At 32.3% G+C, this 27,287-nt stretch overlaps 1 protein-coding gene across 1 annotated transcript in view; it reads left to right on the top strand.

The window, feature by feature from the left end:
- Nucleotides 1-27,287, top strand: part of LOC130449991 (transforming growth factor-beta-induced protein ig-h3) — a 52,079-nt gene that overhangs the window by 18,460 nt on the left and 6,332 nt on the right. Inside the window, exons 3-10 of the mRNA XM_056788150.1 lie at nucleotides 4,817-5,008; nucleotides 11,940-12,201; nucleotides 12,743-12,864; nucleotides 14,924-15,132; nucleotides 16,609-16,746; nucleotides 17,041-17,256; nucleotides 22,314-22,624; nucleotides 25,604-25,949. Of these exons, the coding sequence (XP_056644128.1) occupies nucleotides 4,817-5,008; nucleotides 11,940-12,201; nucleotides 12,743-12,864; nucleotides 14,924-15,132; nucleotides 16,609-16,746; nucleotides 17,041-17,256; nucleotides 22,314-22,624; nucleotides 25,604-25,949 (1,796 nt within the window). The remainder of the gene's footprint in view (nucleotides 1-4,816; nucleotides 5,009-11,939; nucleotides 12,202-12,742; nucleotides 12,865-14,923; nucleotides 15,133-16,608; nucleotides 16,747-17,040; nucleotides 17,257-22,313; nucleotides 22,625-25,603; nucleotides 25,950-27,287) is intronic.

Genomic DNA, 27,287 nt, shown 5'->3' with positions numbered 1-27,287 from the left:
GAGAATTTTTTGATCTTCGTTTTTTTTAACACTTCGTGGTGCATTAATACAGTTTTATCTCTTTTATCATATTGATGATCTTTTAATCTAAATTGTAAACAATGTGATGACTGTCCTATGTAAACAGTGCCATGATAATTACAAGATACTTGTTATATAATATAACTTCTTTCGTTTTTAGGTGTTTTATATTTTAGAAATATTTGGATGATGTATTATGTCTTCTATGACTTATACTAATATCATTTTTATTGAAATAATACGATGGTTATTGGGAAAGTCCTTGTACGTACATTGTGTTCTGATGTTTAGTTTCATAATTTATTATAGTATCTACAAGATGTCTCAAAAGAAAGTCCACCTTTGTATTGCTGATTGCGTGAATCATAGCGGCTGCAATATCATTTAAATTACGAGTCAGGCGTTTGATTGACTGAAAAAATGGTTAGATAAACTAGATAAACCAAAATCCGGGTCTCTAAAATCTAGAAAGTATTCATCACAAACCTGACTTGTTTTTTCGAAAACTTGTTATTGCTTTAAACGTACATTGACCATTTCACATGAAGATTTGGTGCTGCACCTTTACAAAATTGGTTAGGTTGGGTTACAAGAATAGAAGCTTCAAGATGCTTGACTTCGAAAACCAGATGATTGAGCGCTTTCTAACGTTGACCAATATCTTGTTATCGGATGAAGCTCATTTCTATCTTGATGGTCTTGATGGACACGTGACATTATGAGCTGCCTCGTCAGTGCGAGGAATCATAGGCACTTACTTTTGTGAAGAACAAAAAAGTTACAAACAGTAAGAAACAGTTAGAAACGGTTAGAAACAGTTAGAATCAGTTAGAAACAGTTAGGATCAGTTATAAACGGTTAGGATCAGTTAGAAACGGTTGGGATCAGTTAAAAACCGTTAGAAACAGTTAGAAACCGTTAGAAACAGTTTGAAACGGTTAGAAACAGTTAGAATCAGTTAGAAACAGTAAGAAACAGTTAGGATCAGTTAGAAACGGTTAGGGTCAGTTAGAAACGGTTAGGGTTAGTTAGAAACAGTTAGGATCAGTTAGAATCGGTTAGAAACAGTTAGAATCAGTAAGAAACGGTTAGAAACAGTTAGAAGCGGTTAGAAACAGTTAGAATCAGTTAGAAACAGTTAGAATCCGTTAGAAACGGTTAGAAACAGTTAGGATCAGTTAGAAACGGTTAGGGTCAGTTAGGAACGGTTAGGATCAGTTAGAAACGGTTAGAATCAGCTAGAAACCGCTAGAAACAAACAGTTAGAAACAGTTAGAAACAGTTAGAAACGGTTAGAAACAGTTAGAAACAGTTAGAATCAGTTAGAAGCAGTTAGAATCAGTTATAAACGGTTAAGATCAGTTAGAAACGGTTGGGATCAGTTAAAAACCGTTAGAAACAGTTAGAAACCGTTAGAAACAGTTTGAAACGGTTAGAAACAGTTAGAATCAGTTAGAAACAGTAAGAAACAGTTAGGATCAGTTAGAAACGGTTAGGGTCAGTTAGAAACGATTAGGGTTAGTTAGAAACGGTTAGGATCAGTTAGAATCGGTTAGAAACTGTTAGAATCAGTAAGAAACGGTTAGAAACAGTTTGAAACGGTTAGAAACAGTTAGAATCAGTTAGAAACAGTAAGAAACAGTTAGGATCAGTTAGAAACGGTTAGGATCAGTTAGAAACCGCTAGAAACAAACAGTTAGAAACGGTTAGAAACAGTTACAAATAGTTTCAAACCGTTTCATGACGATGCTCCAGTCCACACTGCTTCTCTTTTCATGGCTGCTCAAGCTTTTCACAGATATTGAATACCCACCATTTAGCCCTGATCTGGTTCTCTTCGACAAAGTGAAGGCTGAGTTAAGGGGTGAAAAAATTAAACAGCCACGATGAAATTTAAGAGGCGGTGTACGAATATTTTGACTAAAGATGCTTCGTATTTTTATATGGTGGCACAGAAACTTCAGTCAGACGTTCCGAAAACTTTTTTTTTATTTATGACGTTTCTTGTTATGTTTGTCTATTCATGGACCGTACTACGATAGTAAATAGTGAAGTAGATAGTGAAGGAAGTAGTAGTAGTAGTCATAACCTAACCTAACCATCATCTCTTCAAATTATATTTATTATTAAGTAAAAGTTGAAAATTTATGAACGAATAGAAAGTTTAGAAATGTTATATCTAATTACATATATTCGTATGTAGAACAACAGAAATTTAGTTACCATACAATTCATTTTGTACGGTTGGTAATCCACATAAAAACATCCATCCTGTCTTTGTTTTTAGTTTAATGAGATTTAAAATCTAAATAAGTGATGTCAATAAAAACAGTTTAGAAAATATGCCGAATTACTGGAATGATATACAAAAATTACTAAAAAAATGTGTTTTAATTAAAAAAAATAAAGTACCGAGTGATCAACTAAAAACAGACGTCGACTATAACTCGAGAACAGATTATACGAAGACTGCAATTTAAATTTTGAGATATGGCAACACTGATGTGAATACGTCAATTCTGACATTGACATTATGAAATTTGACATTTTTAATGGTGGTATTCAGAACGAGTTTTCATTCAAGTGTTATTTGATTTGTTTACAGATACTTGGAACATTCATCTTGGTCAAAAAATGGAATTAAATCGAGAGATGATTTAATATGATTTTGAACGCGATTTGAACCAACAATAGTTTCCCGATCAAGTCGCTTCGACTTTTGGTGATAAAGCACCTTCTTGAGCCACGTTGTTTCGCTGGTTTTTCGAATTAATTCGCGTTGGATACCGCATAAAGAAGAAATGCTGGAAAAATTTAATCGCTGTATTTGAAAAAACAATCAACAATATGGGTCTTTCAAGATGAACCAAATCCAGCAAAAGTTGTTCGAGCACGAAGCACTTGGAAGCAAATGGTCGCATGGTTTATCGAATTAACGACCAATGTGATAACTAACCTAAATTAATGGTTCTTATCCTTTAATATTGTGGAGAAACTATTTTTTCTTCCTCCAAGAGCTGAAGCAAATCTTATCTCTCGCTCCGTATCACCCAAATATGTTTTTTTGCGTTGTATCGTGTCCAGCAATTCACTGTCATATCCTCCATGGAATTCTCAGAATTCTTTGGCGGATCCACGTCTCAAATGTCTTCAATCTGTTCGTAGTGTTAACTCTCAGTATCCAGCTTTCCATACCGCATTCCATACGTGGCATTTTGTTAATTTTATTTTGAGGTTGAGGTCAAAGTCAAAATTCGTAAACACTTTTTTGAATTCCTTGAATGAGCTTCTTGCTTTTGGTATCCGGCACTTGATTTCTACGTCTGATGAGCAGTCTCCACATAATCAAGTTTCCTGATAGTCAAACTTTGGTATCAGTTCAATCTCTTCACTATTTTATGATAGATTTGAATCCTGAAATTTTAATTTGCGGTGATTAGGTTAGGTTGCGATTCTCATAAACTTATTGTGTATCCCAACTATGTCCAGAAAACTTTGGAGGTTATTCATGCTGTCTGTTATCCTCGAGGGCTCAAATCCAATAAAAGTTGTTCGCGCACAAAACACGTCGAAGCAAATGGTCGCTTATTTTTAGAGGAATGTAGTACTATCAATCCTGAATGGTATACCAGCTTTTGTTTGCCAGAAGTGCTTGAAAAAATCAGGGAAACCAATCGTAGAAGACGAATCATTCTCCACCACGACTCTGCGATATGTCACATATCAAATCAAACAAAAAAAGAATTCCTTTTGTTTGTTTTAAGTTTATTCAAGTGGCACAATCGAAATCTTTAACTATATTATGCCCGTTTTTTATTTCATCTCTTCAAATAAAACGTGGGGGAGAGTAGGAAACGTGTTATGAAAAAATGCCTGTAAGTCCGGTTCTGTTTAGTCGATTTGTATAAACTTGACGTTGTTTGAAATAGTTCTTGTTCAGGAATACAAAATATATAAATTCTAAGTAATTTAATTATACACGTGAATGCTAGAGGGCGTTGTTAAATTGTTTCCATTAATAAAAAATGTAGATGTATAAGGCGTGGAAGTTTATTTATTTAGCCACCCAGATATCCAGACCTAGCTCGCTTAAATTTTTATTGGTGAGGACGAATAAAAGATCCAGTTTATACCAATAGATGAACGACAAGAATACAGGCGATAGGAAATATTTTAATGGCAGCCATTGTCCTATACACCAATCAGCGACTGATTTCATATGTAGAAAATAATTTTTGAACACCTAGGACGTCACTAATTACCTAGTTAATTATCTAAGTTGTTAATTGTTAGATGTTTACGTGGTTTATTTAATGATTCGATCTCATCGTTAGTAATATTGGTTTTATATTTGGATAACGCCATCTAGCGGAAATAATAAGATTCAGAATAGTATAAATTATAGCAGGCAAGCCAACCTAAGATTTTTTCATACAGAATGAATTTTCAATCGAATATATGCTTGAAGAAAAATTAAGAATAGCAAGTTAATTGGGTAAATTTGAAAAAAATTTGCTTTTTAATTCTATATTTTCAAAACAGGCCCTCTAGTGGTAGATCTATAATTCTGAAAATAATTTCTACGTGTTTCTCGGGGCTACTTTTGTCTTGATGATTTTTTATTCCTGACGCTGTAATTTTGTGATATGGCGTACGGCCGTTCTTAGTCTTCTAAGTCGAATTTATTTTTATTCTTCAATTTATTACGATTCACCACTTTTTTAAAACCATGTAGATAAATGAATAATCTGTTTTAAATATATAAAATCGTTATATATTTTTATTTTGTTTTCAGAAAAAACGTTTGTATTGAGCGAGAAGAAAGCACCGACGACGACGACGACGAAAGCGATGAAGATGAAAATAACGATGAAGCACAAAAAAATAGTACCACTAAAGCACCGAAATCTCTTCCAGATTTGTTCTCGACATCTATCAGCTTATCGAATTGCTACGAAACTGCCAACAAATACGAATGCATTACCAAGTAAGTTATATCATTGATGATTTATCTTTTAACTAGATTTTTGATCATTTTGATGATTATTTAAACTAATTTTTCTATCTATCTATAGACCTACATTCCAAGGTCTGAATATGTCTCCTCTAAGCAACGAACCACCCCTTTTTCATTGATTCCAAGGCCTACTGCTTGGAATTTCTTCGTAGATATGAAAGTATCGAAAACACCGTGAACACCAACACCATCATTGCTAATTGGTTAGCTAGTCGTCTTGCCATTGTGGATATAGAGGATTTATTGGAGGGTTTTGTCTTTTAGAGGGACCTAAAATCAAGTTTAGATGTAAACCCACTTTTAAGCCATTATCAGAAGAGTTTTGGGACTAGGGTGGTTATCCACTCATTGATAAGAATTCCGAGATCTTAATCTGTCCCCTCCAAGCAACGAATCACCCATTTTTCATTGATTCCAAAGCCTACTGCTTGGAATTTCTTCGTGGAAATGAACGTATGAAAACACCGTGAACACCAACACTATCATTGCTGGTTTTAGGCTAATTGGTTAGCTAACTAGTCGCTAGTCCTTGTAAATATAGAGGACTCATTGGAGGGTTTTGTGTTTCATGCGCGCGTCTTAAATATGTGAAGTTCGAAATCTCGCGGTTTTCAGTGTAATCGGATTAAGAAGAATTTCAAAATTAGTATTAAGCAAAAAATGTTCCTTTCCCCTGACGGATATACGTCGATTTATTTGGCCAATATAAGAACGGGGACAATCTGAGCAGGGGATTTCATACACACTATGGTGTTCATTGGATATTTTATCCTTGGTGGATCTGATTAGGGGAGACAATTTCTGATTGAGTTTAAAGATATTTTGAACTGATTTTCCTATAGATTTGGGTTTTATTGCAACAGTTCTGGATCAATGTTCGTTTTGACGAATAGATTTCAATTGGACTAGATTAATCAATCAGCGTGATAGACGTGATCAGGCAGATATTGTGAAATACCGACTAAACTTCAGCGAGAGATCGGGAATCGCCGAAGAGAACGACTAACGACGGGAGTAGTATTTGCTTACCACAACCTTCCGACCAACCCTACAGCAAACTATTTCTATACTCTACAAAATCGCACTCTATTATAGTGTATTGTTATTCATTTCGAGTCCTGAAGAAGTAGAGGGTTCGAAAAATCCAGAAAATAATCTATTAACTCGGTATCTACTCACCCCGTTACGCTTAACTGAATGCAGTTAACTTTTACTCTTAAGTATAGAGGTTAGGAGTAGTAAGTCATTAAGTAGTCATGTGGCCGAATTAGCCAAGGAAGTTTCACAAAAACATAGAGTCCTGCTTAACACCAAAAAGCTTCTTAACCTTTACAAAGCACAGATTCGTCCATCTTTGAAGTATTGATTATTCATTCGGAGCTCGGATCCCAAGCATATCCTGAAGATGTTCGACTCAATTCAGAAGAGACCGATTGGACTTATAGAGGTCAGAAACTTGGTTAGATGAAAGCATTGAAGAGAGATCGTTGACTTGATTTGCTTTAATGATACCACCAAGGCAAATGTTCTTCCTAGATGTCTAACATAATCCTACCTAGAGCAAGATAAACAAGACCAATTCGACAAGCATACGTGGCTTATAAAAATCGAGTTTTTCTACCTAGAAGATCAATTTATAAAGACTCTTTTCTGTGGAATAGTGCAAGCATATGGAATCAACTAGCAAGACACCTTTTTCGCGAACGCTACAACCTTCAGGAATTCAAGATCAATATCCACAGGAATCTCCACACGGCAAGCACCACTCATAATTCTCTTGTGCTTTCACAAAAACTTAGAGACCAGTTTAACACCAAAAAGCTTCTTAACCTCTACAAAGTCCAGATTTGTCCAACTTTGGAGTATTGATTATTCATTCGGAGCTCGGATTCCAAGCATACCCTAAAGATGTTCAATTCAGAAGAGACCGATTGGACTTATAGAGGTCAGAAACTTGGTTAGATGAAAGCATTGAAGACAGATCGTTGACTTGATTTGCTTTAATGATACCACCAAGGTAAACGTTCTTCCAAGATTTCTAACATAATCCTACCTAGAGCAAGATATACAAGACCAATTCGACAAGCATACGTGGCTTATAAAAATCGAGTTTGCCTGCCCAGAAAATCAATTTATCGAGACTATTTTCTGTGTTCTAATTTAAAACCACTAGTTCTATAACTTGGGTCATAGTACGTCATGGAAAGAGCGCGCAGAACACGTTCATGTATCTCAAATGATTAATAATACTTCTAATAGATGGATTATTTAACTAATCGATTTTACTTTGTTGATTATCGAGGTATTACAAGACGAGTAAGAAATACTGAGAAAAATTTTTGGAATAAGTTATAGAAAATGTTGTAAAATCATTTTTTCTGGTTGATTTTGCTCTATATGCCACTCAAATTTATTGTACAACTTGTATAAATTAATTAGAGGGTTAGTTTGAAAAAATATTAATATTTTTTTACTCAGGAATATCGATAATTTTCAATCTATTAAAAAAGGACATGAATCATTATTCAAATGTTTGAATCGACAAAATAAATTTAATTACCGCACGTAACTAGTTTATTTTTTTATAATTATTACTACAACTAGGTTAAACTATGTGGAAATAATATTGTGATTAAAAAAAATATTAACAATATTATAATCACGTGAGGTTATTTATGATTAAGCAATCTACGTGTTATTAAAAATACGAGGGCTGGTTAATAACAAGGTGACTTTTTATTAGCTCGGTATGTATGTACGAGTGTTCTCTGAAAAATTACAGACTGGTCAGTGTTTCAAATCGTCAATCTAAGTGACCGAAAACTGTGTTGTTTCTCGTGCTTCGTTTTCTATAAATCTTTTCTTATAGGTTTTTAAAAATTTTTAAAAAGTTTTCCAGCGGTGGAATTAGTTAAAATTAGAAATTAGTTAGAAAAAAAATAATAAAACAACTCTCCGCTGTATATAAACAAACATATCGGAGACTCAGCTTTCATAAAAATAATTGTCAAAATAAATATCAAATGAACCGGCGTATTCGCGGAATTTTAGACTTCCATTATAACAGAACAGGACCGGTTTCGTGTTCCATGTCGTGGACGAGTACTTCGTAGACGGAATTATCATTATTGAGCTTTCTTCTATTGCTAAGTGGTAGATATTATGTGTCTTAGAAGTAATGTCGGTTTTTATATGTAAAAATTCTGAAGCATCAATTTAAACAAGTCGCAATTCTAGCGAAAGTACAATTGCTCTACGATGATGGATCCAGAAGGGTTGGAGCAGCCCTTGGAGGTTCTAAGCCATACAATTGGAAACCATTGGGTAAAATGTAAAAAGTTGTCACACCGATTAACCGATATTCAAGTGAAACATTGAGTAGAGGTTGGAGGATGGTCTCGAAAGTATCTGATCGAAAAAAGAAAAAACAAAAATTTTGGAAAAAAATATATTCATTGCGATCTTCTTTTAGCTCTATACAATTTTTTCAGCGATGTTCAATAAGTTAACTCTTCATTGTTGGAAAATCTTTGACCAACGAACCATTTTCTCAAGTTTGGAAATCAAAAATATTCCGAGGGGGCTAAATCTGGCGAATACGGTGTATGAAGTATCAATTTAAACTTTAAAAAACTTTAAAAAAATGCATCCAATTCGTCTAGATTAGATAAAGAAACTATTTACTCCCGTTTGATTTGCTCTTTGTAGGTTTGGAAAGGCCAAACTTGAAATACGAAGTCTGGCTATTAAATAACGGCTGGTTAAAAATTATTATATATTCGAATGCTGCCCTTTAATATATTCCCCTACCCTTGCCACACCCCTTTCCATACGTTTTTTCTATTGATCCAAGAGGTGCTGGAAGTATTCTTTGGTGAGGGTCTTCAGAATCTCCGTTTTCCCGCTTCCATCGACTCAAATTGGGTACATTTCAAAGCAAATCTTGTTCTAAACTTTCAAGAAAATCTGAGCAGACCCGTTAACGCAAGAGCTTTTGGTCAGGAGACAGATTTTTTGGGCACCAACTTCGCACAGACTTTTGCCATGTGTAATTCCCCTAATAGTTTCTTTATCAGCATTTACAACCTCGGCAATCAACCGGATGCTCAATAGACGATGTACAAGCACAATTTGGTTGATTTTGATCACTGTTTCCGGAATTAAAACAGTCACAGGGCGACCTGGCCTCGTTATTTAATAGCCAGACCTCGTAGTAAAATTCAAAGCTTGTAATGATGACAATTTATTTAGTTATAAATAAACTTTTCATTGGTGGAATATTCGGACTAATCGTCTGTGGTTCGTTTACCATTGAAGAGTCATTTTGATTATTATAATGAGAATAAAGATCTTTTCGTTTCAATATAATTCTTTCTCTATCTCTTAAAATTTCTTTTGAAAGATGTATAGAATTTTTTGATAAACCTCCACCTTTTATCGTATCTAATGAACAAAGGAATTACCTCCAAAGTTTAAATTATCGTGATTAGTAGACCGCTTAGGCCTTCAAACCATTGTTCCTAATTCTTTAGCAGGTTACAGTAAAGTAATTAAATTAATTATTTTAAATAATTGTTATAATCAATTCCTTAACCATTACTGTAAATAAATGAATGGAATTGATGTTTTTGAACTGATACACTTTGTCCATGACAATTCTCCACAATTCTTATGTTTTAAAAAAAAATAATAATTGGATATCGTAAAATAACATACGAGGATTGTCCGAGAAGTACCTGCTCCAGCAAAGAAAATTCTCCTTTTTGTAATAAGACTCAATAAAACCATTAGCTTCATTGGAAAATCTTTGACCACTGAGCCATTTTATTAATCCTAGGAATAAAAAATAATCCGAAGGAGCTAAATCTGGCGAATAGGGTGTATGAAGTAGCAATTCAAACTTTAATACATTAATTTTAGCCATTGCAATCACTTATGAGTAAACTGGTGCACTGTCTTGATGAAACAACGTTTTATCCTTAGCCAAATGCTGTCGTTTTTGCTTGATTTCTTCGCTCAAACCTTGCAATAATACTCGCCTCTAATAGTTTTTCCTTTTTCAAGATAATTAATGGAAATAATCCCACGCGAATTCCAAAAAACCGAAGCTATGACCTTGTTTGTCGATGGAACGGACTTCGTCTTCTTTGGAGCCGTTTCTACCTTTTCAGTTCATTGTTTTGATTGTCCCTTTGTTTTGGGTGTGAAGTGATGGTTCTAAGTTTCATTCATGGTTATAAAAAGGCTTTATTTCTGTGGCACATTGCCAAACACTCAATGGAAACCATTGCTCTGTTGGTCTTCGCAGGTCGTACGGTCTCGTCTAAACGTTGCTACCCAATATTTCACGATAACGAAGGAGCAGTCTCATCCAGAGTAAAATCTAATCCAGTTTCTAGATTGGTTTAAAATAAAAGTAATGTGTTACAAAACTATGACCAATTTCGTCGTGACGTTCACTATTGATGTCTGCCAAACAAATACTAAACCTGAAAAATATGTTGTATAGATTGTGTACTTTTTATTTCTAGGTCAGGCCAGATACTTATTGGATCATCATCATAGCAGACGTTAAAAATGCCATCCACTCTCCACTTTTTTATGTGGAAACAAAAAAATCGATGAAAAGTTATTTAAATATTATACTGAACGTGATCGTATATTAACGTATACGAGGCTTCTCTAATAAGATCTGTAGTAAAGAAACAAGATTTTGTTTATTATTTTCAATTTTCACTTAATTCATCGATTCTTAGAAGTTTGTATTCATTTCATTTAATAATTGTCATTTTTCTACTGAAAATGGGCGTTTATGTCGTAATTTGTAAAAAATCTCTATTCTGTAAGTGAAATTTTGAGGTAAAGGAACAGAATTATTTCCAATTTTCACCTTAAACACTTAATTCATCGATTCTTCGACGTTTGTATTCATTTCATTTAATAATTGTCATTTTTCTACTGAAAATGGGCGTTTATGTCGTAAATTTTAAAAAATCTCTATTCTGTAAGTAAAATTTTGAGGTTAGGGAACAGAATTATTTCCAATTTTCAGCATAAACACTTAATCCATTAATTCTTAGACGTTTGTATTTATTTCATTCAATAATTGTCATTTTTTTACTGAAAATGGGCGTTTATGTCGTAATTTGAAAACAATCTTTATCCTGTAAGTGAAATTTTGAGGTTAGGAAACAGAAAAAAGTCGCTGAGGTTCAGATTTGGTAAATACGGGGAGTGGTTGACATCTTCCAAGTTGAGGCGGGACATTTCTAGACAATCTTTGTACTCTTTGAACGAATAGAAAAAAATGAAAATCGAAAAATCACCTCCAAGGCATATTTTGATCCCGGCAACTCGTATCTCAACTTAGCTACGTGAAATTTTTTCCGAAATTTTCTTTAAAACGACATCAAAAAAAAATTTACCCCAAACTTGTAGATCTTCAAATTCATCATTGAAATATGTCATACATAAAAGAAAATTGACCGATTTTCTTCAGTTTTGGAAAAATTGACTTCACCAAGTTTTTGGCGATGTTACAGCTATTATACAGGGTGTAATAGCATAAATTCCTCATTTGAAAACCTCATAAAGCAGAGATTTTTTTAAGGACGGTTTAAAAACCTCTAGAAAAAAGTCACAAAGGGACATATCAGGAGAATCCAAATTACGCCTGAATCAGATGGGACGTTCTGGGAAATAATCAAAACAGAGATTGATGGACTTGAAGGCCTTGTCAACGTCTTGTCCTCAAGAAACCAGCAAAACCACAATTTGACTTTAGATGAGTACCAAGGGCGTTATTTGAATATTATTTGAATGATATAAAAATATTTCTTTTTAATTTATTGAAATCCGTTGTATTTTAAACATGATAAAGTTATTGTTGTTTTCTTTCCAGAATAAACAACCACGGAGTATTTAAAACGTTCACTGTACGTTACAAATGTTGCTACGGATACACTCGCAAGAACGGCGGTAGTTGTGACCAAAAAACTGATCTCAAACCCATTTTGGACACTTTGACCGACATCAAAACCAACGAATTTAAAAATTTGATTGCGACATCAAATCTGGAAGAAAAATTCACCGATGGTAATTTCTCTATTTTCGTTCCTACCGACGCTGCTATTAGTGAATACAACGAAAAAATAACCGAAATGGTGAGTGTTTTATTGAATTTTTTCAATATAAACAATTGGTTTGTACAATAAAAACAGATAAGAGACCCCTCACTGCGAACTGAGTAGTTTATACAACATTCGGCATTACAATAATCAATTTCCAGAATCAGCGAATCATTCAAAAGTATAGATAAACATCACAACAAAAAATTAGAATTTCTATAATCATCAAGTAGGTACTTTTAGTAAGGTTTACAGTTAGTAGTTAGTTGTGAGCTGTAAAAATGCGCGTTGTATTAAAATTTTATGAACAATAAAGTTTGTGGTTCCAAGATAAACCATCAACAAGTCGATTTGCAGATTCTGCGAACGTCCTACTAAAGCCTAGTACATAGAGAGGCCAAACGTCTATTATCACATGCTCAAAAAGTGATTTTAACTGTTTTAAACTTAACTTCAATATGTTATAAACAATCTACAGAATGTTAGCATCAATCGTATCTTCAAATGTACAATTCAAAAAGGAAACATATCCTTGAGGTTTTTTCATTTAGACATGATGAAATATTATTGTTTACAGAATAACGTAAGACGACGAAGAGGTATAGGGCAGCATCTTTCCACTGGGGATCTGGTTCTAAGTCACACCGTCAGCGGTTTCGTTGATTTAAGTGATTTACCCAACGATAAAATCATTTTGAGGTATGTATTATAAACTATTCTAGATTTATATCGGATATTATGTTGGTAATAAGTTGAATCGACAATGGACAACAGTAAAAATATCTTTGTGAAACAATTTGGTTTATCAAAACATTTTTAAGGGTTATGAGATAGAAAAAAATTGTGTTTTTGGACATAGTAATGCCGGAAAACGCTCGGAAACTATTGAGGACTCCAGATCTTCTTAATCTGAAATATGACGCTAGATCACGAGGTTCATAGTTATAGCTCAGATCGATTTTATGGTAAAACCCATCGCGTCTCACTAAAAACTACCAAAACCCGATCAAAAACCTTAGCTTGAACCTTCCAACACCATTAGACAAAATTTTCTTTCTCCTCCATACACTAGCGGCATGTCGTAATCTGTTTCACGGAGATGATGTTTTAGAGAACCGTTTTCGGCTAAAAAACCAGTCACCAATCGAATTTCCCGCCTGGTGATTGTTAAGTAAGGAGATTATCTTTCTTAAGATCGTGTATGCCAGAGGTTTTTATCTCAATAGAAACTGTGATGGTTAGACTTCTGGATATACCAAGAATGGTTTCTGGTCCCATCGATCGTAGTCCGAAATACCAGTCCACTCAATAACAAGCCTAAAGCATGATCCCCAAGCAAGTAAAAACTGATTTTTTAGAGTGTTATCCACATAAAGTTGCTCCATTCAGTATTGACGACTTGGAGTTACCCATTACCCACTAACTGTTCAAAAAAATGCAGGAAGTAACCAACAGGTTGAAGATAATATTGTAGAGAGGTTAGAAAATATGAAAAAGAAGACTGAAATATTTATCTTTTTGAATGAAAACGAAACCTCTCAAGAAGACAAAGACTCTGGTAGTAGATGAATCCATCATTTTACCCCATAAGGAATGTTTTGGCACCAACAATGCCGTTACGAACTATCGAATCAGAAGTTCCTCGAGATACAAGATGGAACTTCCCCATCGCTTTCTTCGGCTGCTAGCAATTGCTCACTAACAACCAAGTCACATTTCAAACAGTTTTTTGCAGTTTCCCTTTAACCTTGCGAAGGAGTCCTTTATAATATGTAAGTAACTGAATTGACTGTTCAGTTTCAGTATGAATCAGGGTCAACCTTTATCAGTAGCAGAAACCTCCTCAGATGTGGAGATGAAATTAACATGGAAACAGGTTACAGAAATTGGAGGAATTGATGGAAAAATAGAAGGAATTGGAGAGCTCTCGATGGAACCTCATCGTTTTACCACAGCTGCTGAAACACCGACTGGCGCTCTACGCTTATCCGGGAGCTATATGATGATGATCCGTACTAATGTCTACTGAGACTCTATATCATGTTATAATGGAGGAACTTCTACCATATACTATGGAAAATAACACACTATATATTACTGGACCACTAGAAGAACAAAGACACATTTACGAATTGGAAATTGTAGTAAGATTGGTCACAGATACTAGTGAGATAATATGGAAACAATTGCTGATAATTTAATAGCCAATAGAAGACATTCAAGCAGACAATTGAGTCAAAAACAAAGAGGGAGAAGTATTTTTATAAAAACCAGGTCCTTTATCCTTCTATTTTATTAACAATGTTAAAGATAATAAGAAAATAAGAACGTTCCAAACCTATGATAACCGTTCATGTTAATACAAGGGTTGTCTGAAAAGTTTTTCCATTATAACAACGTTAACTGGTTAACCACCCATCGTATTTACCAGATGTAATGCTCAGCGACTTTCTCTTGGTTCTTAACCATAGAGTTTCATTTCAACAAAAGAATTTATTGTATTATTTGGAAGAGTTGAAAGTAGATATACTTAAAATGCGCTGAGAAACGAATCTAACCTCTCCACCAACGAACTATTTACCTCAATAATTATCAAATGGACGATTGTATTCAGATGAAAACCTTTTTCCTTATTTTTATAATGTAGGGATCATGTTTTGTGGTAGGGATACGCTAAACGATAGGCGACGGTTACTTCGTTTATTATTAAAGCGCTTTTTTATGTGTCTAAAGTCACTTTATTTGTTTTTTTTTCTAGCGAAAACTCGAATAGCACTATCAGAATCAATATTTACCCTACCAATACAAGAGAAAAACTACTAACGGCTAATTGCGCACGCGTGAAAACACCAAACGTGTTAGCTAGCAACGGTATACTACATGTTACAGAAGGTGTCGTTCTTCCTGCAACTCAAAACGTCGAAACAATCATAAATACTCATCCTCGTTTGACCAATTTTAAACAAGGTACGAAAATATTTAAACATCTTCAACACTGTAATAATTTTTCTACGTGTCTGTTCTCTTTAAATGACAGGTGTTGTCAGTTATTACGTCATTTGTCATTCCAAAGCTGTTGTAAAGAGAATGTTCTGTCATGTTTTCCTAATCGAAATATTCGACCTGCATCTACGTCATTTATGAGACCTAAAACGTAATGGCGGCATAATGACAGACTGGTGAGGGATGGCCAACCTTGACTTGACGTAATTTGACAGGTGTTTTATTATTTAGACGTTGGACACATGTACAGTTTTCTTGGTTTCTTGATATGTATGAAGAAGAAAAAAAATATTCTTATTTTATAATTTCGCAGCATAATTAGAAAGAGACCTTTTTGTTTTGTTTTTGAAAGTACAATTTTAATGAAAATTCTACTAGATTTTTTCGGAAATATATATAAGTAACTGCTGTTTTTCGATATTCTACAATATATTTTTGACTTTTTGTCAATTCAACCCTAAAAAATAATTTAAACGTTTCCACTACCCTTTCGGTAATTCTTTCCTTTAAATTTGAATAACCCCATGAAAAACAATGTAGTTGTTTCAAATCAGAAAGTCTTAAGACCAATTCCATGGCTTTTCTTCATCTTATAACTTGAATAACCCCATAAAAAACGACCTAGGTGTGTCAAATCTCAAGATATCACTACATCCATTCGATTATCTTCTTCCATTCCAAATAACCCCATTAAAAATAAATCAGATGCGTCAAATCCGGAGATTTCACTACCAATTTCATGGTATCTCATCCCCTAATTTAAATAATCCCATAAAAAGTAATCTGGACGCGTCAAATCTAAATATTTCACTGTTCAATTCATTATTTACTTTTCCCAATTTAAATCAACCTTTGAAAAATAATCTAAATGTGTCAAATCGGGAGGTCTTGCGATCAATTCCATGGCTTTTCATCTTACAGCTTGAGTAACACCATAAAAAATAATTGAAAGATCTCATCACCGATTCCTTGGTTCCCTATCTTCTAATTCAAATAACTCAATAAATAAATAATCTAGGCGGGTCAAATCTGGAAATCTTGCCACCTATTACAAGGTTCAATTTTTGTACCAACTGTACTTCAAGGGAGCGCCATTTCTTTTTTGACTGAAGCTTCAGTCTAATAACCATATGAGGTGTCTTCCGGTGTCCTCCTTTTGGTTTATTTGTCACCACATTCTTTTACTTTGACTACTCCCCATCAATATTATCAAAATACAAAAGTTTTGCGTCGAAACCTCCGTTCTAATATAAACCAATTTTATCTTCTACTGTCCACCATCTTATTGTGAATATTTTATTGATCTAATTGAGGTTAGGATTCTTTTCATATCTCATTTGTTTTTTGTATCCTTGAAAAATTGATTCCATTTGAGTATGTAGCCAAGTTAATTCAACTATCCAGTTCCTAAAAGTTCAAAACTTCGTATTTATTCTTTAGCAATCTCCAATAGCGATATTCCGAGCCATATGAAACCAACAGGACATTATACAGTGTTTGCACCAACGGATGAAGCGTTCAGCAAATTGGACGAAGTGCAAAAACAAAAGATACTCAGTGGAGCAGGATGCGCCAGTAGTAAGTATCTGTTATTAGCGAAATTGATCCAAATTTCATCCCTTCTACTCATAATTCGATGTTATGATATTATTTGTTTATTCACTTACAGTTTAACTGAAGAATGGAATTAAATCAAACAACCAGTATATTTTTTACCTCAAATTTATTCACTTTATAACTATATAACTATCTAATTTATATTTTTGATGCACTATTCACTAATTTATGTTCAGTTTCATATCGGAAATTCGCTCTCGCCAAAATTGTCATAAATATGTGGTTAGAATGGAGGTGAGTCGTTTGTTCTTTCAGGTATTCTGAAGTATCATTTCACGTCTCACACTGTATGTTCCCCGGCGATAATTGGTAATGCGACGACGCATAACGTCGAAGGTGACCTATTGAATTTGGAAAGGACCATCGACGACGAACTTATATTTGAAAAGAAATCGAAAATTATCGATACTGATATTATGGCGACTAATGGGGTGATTCATTTAATTGATACCATCATAATACCTGATTCAGGTAAGGAATTTGATATCATTTGAACAATTATTGTTTTTTACATGCTTTTATTATATATATAACGTGTCCCAAAAAGTTTTATATACGTAAAAAGTGTCTCTAACATTTTACAATCAACTTGAAACTATCTTCTAAGATATAAAAGTGTCATTTGTCTATAAAGACTGTCTTTTCAAATATAAACTGTCATTTTTATACAAAATACTATCATTTTCACAAAAATTAACCGTCATTCGATTTTCAAAACTATCTTTTGCAAAAAAAGTTATATATCATTGAAACAATTTATTTTTAAAAAACAAACCGCCATTTGTTCTTAAAAATTGTCTTTTTAAAATGTAATACTGTCATTAATCTATAGAAACTGGTTTTTAAAAATAAACTGTCATTTCTATTTAAAATACTGTCATTTTCAGAAAAAATAAACCGTCATTGGTTTATCAAAACTGTCTTTTTAAAATATAAAACTGTCATTTATCTATGGAAACTGTGTTTTAGAAAATAACCTGTCATGTTTATTTGTCATTTTTATTTAAAATACTGTCATTTTCACAAATAATAAACTGTCAATTGTTTTTAAAAACCGTCTTCTCAGAATATGAAACTGTCTTTTCGAAAATAAACTGTCATTTCTATTTAAAATACTGTCATTTTCACACAAAAAATAAACCGTGATTGGTTTATCAAAACTGTCTTTTTAAAATATAAAACTGTCATTTATCTATGGAAACTGTCTTTTAGAAAGTAAATTGTTATATATAATAGCCGTTTTCAATTAAAATACTGCTATTTTCACACAAAAAATAAACCGTCAATTGTGTTCAAAAACTGTCTTTTCAAAATATGAAACTGTCATTTGCCTATGAAAACTCTCTTTTAGAAAATAGCCTGTCATGTTTATTTGCCATTTTTATTTAAAATACTATCATTTTCACAAAAAAATGAACCGTCAATTGTTTTCAAAAACTGTCTTTTTAAAATATGAAACTGTCATTTGCCTATGAAAATTCTCTTTTAGAAAATAGCCTGTCATGTTTATTTGCCATTTTTATTTAAAATACTGTCATTTTCACACAAAAAATAAACTGTCAATTGTTTTTAAAAACCGTCTTCTCAGAATATGAAACTGTCTTTTCGAAAATAAACTGTCATTTCTATTTAAAATACTGTCATTTTCACACAAAAAATAAACCGTCAATTGTGTTCAAAAACTGTCTTTTTAAAATATAAAACTGTCATTTGCCTATGAAAACTCTCTTTTAGAAAATAACCTGTCATGTTTATTTGCCATTTTTATTTAAAATACTGTCATTTTCACACAAAAAATAAACTGTCAATTGTTTTTAAAAACCGTCTTCTCAGAATATGCAACTGTCTTTTCGAAAATAAACTGTCATTTCTATTTAAAATACTGTCATTTTCACACAAAAAATAAATGTCAATTGTTTTTAAAAACCGTCCTCTCAGAATATGCAACTGTCTTTTCGAAAATAAACTGTCATTTCTATTTAAAATACTGTCATTTTCACACAAAAAATAAACCGTCAATTGTGTTCAAAAACTGTCTTTTTAAAATATAAAACTGTCATTTGCCTATGAAAACTCTCTTTTAGAAAATAGCCTGTCATGTTTATTTGCCATTTTTATTTAAAATACTGTCATTTTCACACAAAAAATAAACTGTCAATTGTTTTTAAAAACCGTCTTCTCAGAATATGAAACTGTCTTTTCGAAAATAAACTGTCATTTCTATTTAAAATACTGTCATTTTCACACAAAAAATAAACCGTCAATTGTGTTCAAAAACTGTCTTTTTAAAATATAAAACTGTCATTTGCCTATGAAAACTCTCTTTTAGAAAATAGCCTGTCATGTTTATTTGCCATTTTTATTTAAAATACTGTCATTTTCACACAAAAAATAAACTGTCAATTGTTTTTAAAAACTGTCTTCTCAGAATATGCAACTGTCTTTTCGAAAATAAACTGTCATTTCTATTTAAAATACTGTCATTTTCACACAAAAAATAAATGTCAATTGTTTTTAAAAACCGTCCTCTCAGAATATGCAACTGTCTTTTCGAAAATAAACTGTCATTTCTATTTAAAATACTGTCATTTTCACACAAAAAATAAACCGTCAATTGTGTTCAAAAACTGTCTTTTTAAAATATAAAACTGTCATTTGCCTATGAAAACTCTCTTTTAGAAAATAACCTGTCATGTTTATTTGCCATTTTTATTTAAAATACTGTCATTTTCACACAAAAAATAAACTGTCAATTGTTTTTAAAAACCGTCTTCTCAGAATATGCAACTGTCTTTTCGAAAATAAACTGTCATTTCTATTTAAAATACTGTCATTTTCACACAAAAAATAAATGTCAATTGTTTTTAAAAACCGTCCTCTCAGAATATGAAACTGTCTTTTCGAAAATAAACTGTCATTTCTATTTAAAATACTGTCATTTTCACACAAAAAATAAACCGTCAATTGTGTTCAAAAACTGTCTTTTTAAAATATAAAACTGTCATTTGCCTATGAAAACTCTCTTTTAGAAAATAACCTGTCATGTTTATTTGCCATTTTTATTTAAAATACTGTCATTTTCACACAAAAAATAAACTGTCAATTGTTTTTAAAAACCGTCTTCTCAGAATATGCAACTGTCTTTTCGAAAATAAACTGTCATTTCTATTTAAAATACTGTCATTTTCACACAAAAAATAAATGTCAATTGTTTTTAAAAACCGTCCTCTCAGAATATGCAACTGTCTTTTCGAAAATAAACTGTCATTTCTATTTAAAATACTGTCATTTTCACACAAAAAATAAACCGTCAATTGTGTTCAAAAACTGTCTTTTTAAAATATAAAACTGTCATTTGCCTATGAAAACTCTCTTTTAGAAAATAGCCTGTCATGTTTATTTGCCATTTTTATTTAAAATACTGTCATTTTCACACAAAAAATAAACTGTCAATTGTTTTTAAAAACCGTCTTCTCAGAATATGAAACTGTCTTTTCGAAAATAAACTGTCATTTCTATTTAAAATACTGTCATTTTCACACAAAAAATAAACCGTCAATTGTGTTCAAAAACTGTCTTTTTAAAATATAAAACTGTCATTTGCCTATGAAAACTCTCTTTTAGAAAATAGCCTGTCATGTTTATTTGCCATTTTTATTTAAAATACTGTCATTTTCACACAAAAAATAAACTGTCAATTGTTTTTAAAAACCGTCTTCTCAGAATATGAAACTGTCTTTTCGAAAATAAACTGTCATTTCTATTTAAAATACTGTCATTTTCACACAAAAAATAAACCGTCAATTGTGTTCAAAAACTGTCTTTTTAAAATATAAAACTGTCATTTGCCTATGAAAACTCTCTTTTAGAAAATAGCCTGTCATGTTTATTTGCCATTTTTATTTAAAATACTGTCATTTTCACACAAAAAATAAACTGTCAATTGTTTTTAAAAACTGTCTTCTCAGAATATGCAACTGTCTTTTCAAAAATAAACTGTCATTTCTATTTAAAATACTGTCATTTTCACACAAAAAATAAACCGTCAATTGAGTTCAAAAACTGTCTTTTTAAAATATAAAACTGTCATTTGCCTATGAAAACTCTCTTTTAGAAAATAACCTGTCATGTTTATTTGCCATTTTTATTTAAAATACTGTCATTTTCACACAAAAAATAAACTGTGGATTGTTTTTAAAAACCGTCTTCTCAGAATATGAAACTGTCTTTTCGAAAATAAACTGTCGTTTCTATTTGAAATAAACCGTCAATTGTTTTTAAAAAATGTCATTTGTCCATGTAAACTGTCCTCGAGAATTATCTGTCATTATTATTTATAAAACTGTCATTTATACAAATAATAAACCGTCATTGTTTCTAAGAACTGTATTTTTAAAATATAACATGTCATTTGTCATTTTTTTAAACTGTCAGTTTCTTAAATATTGTTATTTATCTTTTAAATCTTCTTTTTTCACAAAAAAGTCTGTTCAAATATAAACCGTCATTTGTCTTTGAAAACTTTTTATATATATAAACAATTAATTCTCATTGACAACCGCCGCTTTTGAACTATAAATAGTTATTTATCTTTAAAATTTGCGAAACAAACTCTCGTTTCTCTTTGAAAACTGTTTTTTTTTTTCAAAAAAAAAAACCATTAGTTGCCATTCAAAACTCTTTTTTTTTTAAATGAACCATTATTTGTTATTGAAAATGGTCTATTTCCAGAAATAACCCTCTGTCATTTGTTTTCTAAAAAATAAAACCCTTATTTGTCATTGAAAACCGTCTCATACAAAATATGAATCATTGCTAGTACTCGAAAACGGTTTTTTTTTTAAAATAAAACAGTTATTTGTCTTTGAAATCTACTTTTTCACAAAACAACTATCATTTACCTTTGAAAACTGCCTTTTTCAAAAATGAACTGTTTTTGTTAAAAGTGAATCGTTATTTGTCTTTTAAAACTGTTTTTTCTCAAAAACAAAACTATTTCACTCAAAAACTCACTGGTTCTATGTTCTTTAAAAGTGTTTTTCTCAAAAATGAAACCGTTATCTGTCATTGAAAACCGTCTCATGCAAAATATGAATCGTTGCTGGTACTAGAAACGGATTTTAATCAAAAACAAAATAGTTATTTGTCTTTGAAATCTACTTTTCCATAAAAAAAGCTGTAATTTATCTTTCAAAATTGCCTTTTTCAAAAATTGAAGAATTGTTATTTGTGTTCAAAACCGTTTTTTAATCAAAAACAAACCTATTTTACTAAGAAATTCACTTTTTCAAAACTCTTTATTTAAAATTAACATTTCTTAAAAAACCAACTGTCATATGTTTTACAAACCTGTTTTTCGTCAAAAATAAAACCGTTATTTATCATTCAAAACTATCTTTTATTTATAAATAATGAAGTAACAGAATAATGGTTGGGTATACAGGGAAAATAAAGTTTGTCCCAAAAGAGTGAAATACATTGGAATTTTTCCAATTTTTTATGGAGATTTTTTTTTTCGATTTTTGTAGGTCTTCACGTCGGTAACGTTCTCAAACACCAAAACTATTCCAAATTTCAAGAACTCATCGAAAAAGCCGAATTACAAGAACAAATTAATGGTCTCCAAAACGCCACCGTATTCGTTCCAAACAATCAAGCTTTCGAAAGTCCGGAAGGACAAAAATTATTAAGTAAAATTGAAAACGACAAAGAAGCGATGCAAGAAATCGTCAGGTATCACGCCATACAGGGTCAATTGCAATCCGCTGACATGAACAACAATGAAAAATTGGTTACCTTCGATAACGGTAAAGAGCTACGGCTTAATTTGTACTCAACGGTGAGTATTTATTTCAAAAATTCATTATTATTATCATTAGATCGACAATTCAATTAAATATTCGGGATTTATCGAGGAAAACTTTTAATTAATTGCAGAAACCCGACAAAATCTAAATATCACCACTCTATATCACTCACCAATATCATATCTAAAGGCGTTGAACCTTTAATGATTTATAGGACTTTGTACATAATAAAATGGTTCTAAATTTTAAGTTTAGATTTAAAATCGAGTCGTAACGCCATCACTTACCTTCATACTGAAGCAATTAACTGCTCCGACGTTACTTTCATCAATGTCCATGAAGTTTCTGAGTATCCGTCCGCCGAATCTTATCATGAAACTGATATTTCCATATCTAACCGACCATTCAATATCTCAACCACTGAACTAGCCCCGATCTATACATTGCTCAACATCAAATCCTAAAATCTTCTGATTCTCGTATTTTTTTACGTAAAACGCAATCTCTAGATGGTAAACCTTATCCGAGTAGTTCGAGTGGTGCTTGCTGAGATCCCTGTAGATATTCATCTTGAACTTCTGCAGGCTGTAATGTTCGGGAACAAAACTAGCATCTGGTCAATTCTGGATCGCCTACAAGTCCGGGCATTGTAGAGGATTAGCTGTTGCAGAGTTTATAGCCCCATTAAACTCAATCACATTGCTATCACTTCACTCCAGATTGGTATTGATGGTGATGTTGCCTACCGATTTGGTTGTTAGCTAAGTCTATTGTTGACCTTAAACCTTTCTGAGGTATGTCCATCGATTGCGACCTGGATGGATCGGTCTTTGAGGCAATTACTAAGTTAGAACGACAAACTGTACGATCTTAATTCATTTATAAGGTTTACAATTGCTTTGGATTCCTCATATTTCTCCATAGCTTTAGTCCATACGTTAGTCAGAATGTCCCCGGTTTATCTATGTTTATAGAAGCTGTATTGATGGTCCCTGATTATGATAGCAGACTGAAGATTTGCTAGTTAACGATTTTCTTCGTGACTTTGGAAATTACTGGGACTGAAGCAACTAGGACGGTACTTGTTGGGAACCGCCTTTTTACTTTTATTGGTTTTGACGAAATCAGTCCTTTTAAGACCCCCCGTTCGATTGCTGTCATTTAATAACAAAATTTATCTAAAGAACTCTAATTCAGAATAATTTTTACAGAATTTGTGAATTAAATGTTCATAAAATTCATTTCAAATAATAAAATTTGAAAACCAGACACCATTTTACTGATGTATTACAAATATTGCTTTGAAAAATGTCTGAATATTCCATTTGTTGTTATTTAAACTGATTCATAATTCCTACGGCTTCCTTTGACTTCAATGTCATATGTTCTGCTTATTTTTTATAAATACATTATTTTCTCATGGAGGTATTATTTCATACTAGTTGTGTTTATGCAAAAATATTTAGTTTCAGTTTAAATTCGTTTCTTTTTATACAATTTGTCAGTATGCGCGAACGTACCAATTCCGTAAGCTGCCATTTTGATCTTAGCTTAAGCGGCAAATTTAAAAATACGATAGACGTTACTTCTGAACTTGCTTAATAATTATGATATTGTGAATAAAGTAAATAATTATAATTGGATATGGCTTTATAATATTCTCAATTAAGATGAATACACTTTTTCACGCGTCTCAACCAACTGCCGAAGCATTTCGATTGAAGTACCTACAAAACATGGGATTTGAACATACAACCGCTTCTTTAAGTGTAGAAAAACGTTGACCTCGCAATTTAGTTTTGATTTTCGAGAATAAGGAGAAATTATGGGGTGCCAAATAAAGACGTATGACCCATCAATTTACGTTTCGACTGTTCAAAAACGTTTTTGTTTGAACTGGTGTGTGAGAGCTCGCATGGTCGTGGTGGAGAATCATCTTCCACAATTGGTTTTTTCGCGATTGGTTCCTTGATTTTTTTGCAAAAAAATGCTGCCGTACCATTCAGAATTGACACTTCTAAGTTGCTCTACTGGAGCTGTGGCGACACGTCCAGTTATTTCAAAAAAAAACAGGAAACCATTTGCTTGGAAATGCTTCGAACGCGAACAACTTTTGTTGGATTTGGTTTAACTTGAACCGTCTCGAGTGGAACAAACGCCTAATTTTCGCTCAGCATTAGATACTTTTTTTGGCACAGCAGCCGATTTTGAACGATTGACGAAATTCATCTTGTAGCGAAGTGCGACCACGGTTGAATTCAAAAACCAGCGGTGGCTCCAGATGGTACTTTATCAGCAAAAGTCGAAATGAGTTCATCGGCACACTGTTGTTAGTTTAATCCATATCAAAAGTACAGTAAAGTTTGTCAATAATTCAAATAGCAGTTTTATAACATGATCTGAGTACGTTCGTCATTAAAAATGTCAAACTTTATGATTGTAATGTCAGATTTGTCATATTTACATCAGTGTTGTCATATCTCAAAACTTAAGTAGCAACCTACTGTTGTTATACATCAGAAACAGAAAACAAGACATAACTGGAATTTTAACTAACTTTTATTATAAAACAGTTTTCTAACTAAAAACAATTTTTTTTTCATTAAAAATTTACAAAAGTTTCTTAAAACTCGAGAAGTCAAATAGATAAACATCAAATTATACTAACTCTGGTTTTATCTTTTTATTTTTCCATAAAAATATTCTAGAAAACGTCTGAATGTATTTAGTGTTGATGAATGATTATTTTTGTTAATGATTTGTCACTTTGCAAATGAAATTATTTGAATCCATTCTAATTTACATTTCACACAGCTCACGATTTCCTCATAAAACTGTCAGTGTACGTCAATGTCATATATTTTCTTCTTTTTTATATTTACATAGATAATTGTTTTATCGTAGAGGTATATTTAAAAACAAGTGTGTCTATGTTTAAATCTTTAGTTTCAATCACGAGCTTAAAAATATTCGTATTCTCAATTTTAATAAATACCTACAATCGATTTCAGTTACCTCTATTGAATCGTATCGTTAATCGGGCAACAGTCAACTGCGCTAGGTTAATAGGTTTCGACGAAAAAGCGTGTGGCTCCACTATACACGAAGTTAATAAAATATTGGTACCGCCGAGTCAAAATCTTCTAGAAGTTATCGAAAGCGATCCGAAGTACTCGACATTCCGAACACTTTTAAATGACACACAATTAGAGAAAACTTTACGTGAAAATAATCAATCTTTGACTCTATTGGCTCCCACAGATGAAAGTTTCGCCGCTTTAGAAGATAAAGATAGAGAAACTCTAATGAAAGATAAAAATAAAGCGGAATATTTATTAAAGCATCACGTTTTGACAGGTAAGTGACATTGTTTATTAAGGTTAAATTATTCTTCTCTTTTCTTCTATAACTCATCATTTTGTTCATATATATACGCAGCTATCGAATATTTTGGAAGTTATTAATAATATTTTGTAAAAAAATGTTAAAATTTTGAATTTAGAGTGTAATTGTAGAAATTTATTTGATATTTATATTTTTTTTTCACAAAATACGAATAATACTAAATAAAGTAGACGAATATAACACATTAATTCTGAACTTGTAGATTATACAGGGTTGAACGTTAAGTTTACTAAGTCTATTTTCCCCCATTTATAGCTCGCCTCCATTTCCAAAATATCTCCACTGGAATTAAGCCTGGTCCCTCCAAATTTTCCTTTTAAATAATTTTTTGCGTTATTTTTTAATGACAAGACCTAACTAGGTGTGTTTCTTCCTCTTCCCCACAGAATCTCCTCTCATTTCCGCTAGATCCAGTTTAATTAGGACTGGAATGGTCCAATCCTGGAAATATCTTTGATATCCTCGAACTATTATTTGTAAATGCATTTACAGAAAGGTTGAGGTCGAATGAAAGGTTTTCTTGGTAATTTTTGCACCTAGAGCATTCCCAGAATAACTTTCGAGAGCTTAATGCTTGAAACTATGAACTTAGCATTCGATATGGCAACACTGGAAGCACGCGAATTGGAGGGGCGATAAATTGACATATGACAGACGTGTAGTACGAGTTTGAACTATTTTAGGTGAATAGGTTGTTAGTAATTATTGATTTTGTGGAACCGTTTAAAAAATCAATGACATCAATTTCGAGCAAAAGTGTGATGTAAGATTTTCTGCAAATCACAGCTACGTAGTAAAAATAGAAGATGGACCGTTCAATGGAAGACCTTTAACTACAAGAACAGATGAAGATGTCGACAAAATCCGAATCTAATCGGCTTAGATCGTCGATTAATCGATAAACAGTTTAATTTCGAATCAAAATTTGCAAGTATATTTATGTGGAAGACACTGTTACCATTTAATGGTAGTTTCTTTGTAATTTTGAACGTTACATTCCCTTTATCGATGCTTTTTTCTAATTAATATCGTGTTTAAATCCTTTTAGATGTTTGTTTTATAGAATACCGTCAAATATCAAATATACATCGTTGTAAATCAAGTATAGACGAGCCAAAATTTATTTTCCAAGAAACAGCAACCATTTTACAAATAAGTCGTCTTTATAATCGCCTTTAAATGCTTCTTTGAGATTTTCAAACATGTGAAAATCACATGGGGATAAGTGTGTACTGTATCGTGGATGATAGAGCGTTCTACCAGCTCGCGAATAGGATAATATCTTCTTTT

Source organism: Diorhabda sublineata, chromosome 10 (genome assembly GCF_026230105.1).
Source record: "Diorhabda sublineata isolate icDioSubl1.1 chromosome 10, icDioSubl1.1, whole genome shotgun sequence".
Classification (NCBI taxonomy): Eukaryota; Metazoa; Arthropoda; class Insecta; order Coleoptera; family Chrysomelidae; genus Diorhabda; species Diorhabda sublineata.
Note: the sequence above shows the minus strand (reverse complement) of the source record. Positions and strands in the feature narration are given on the sequence as shown.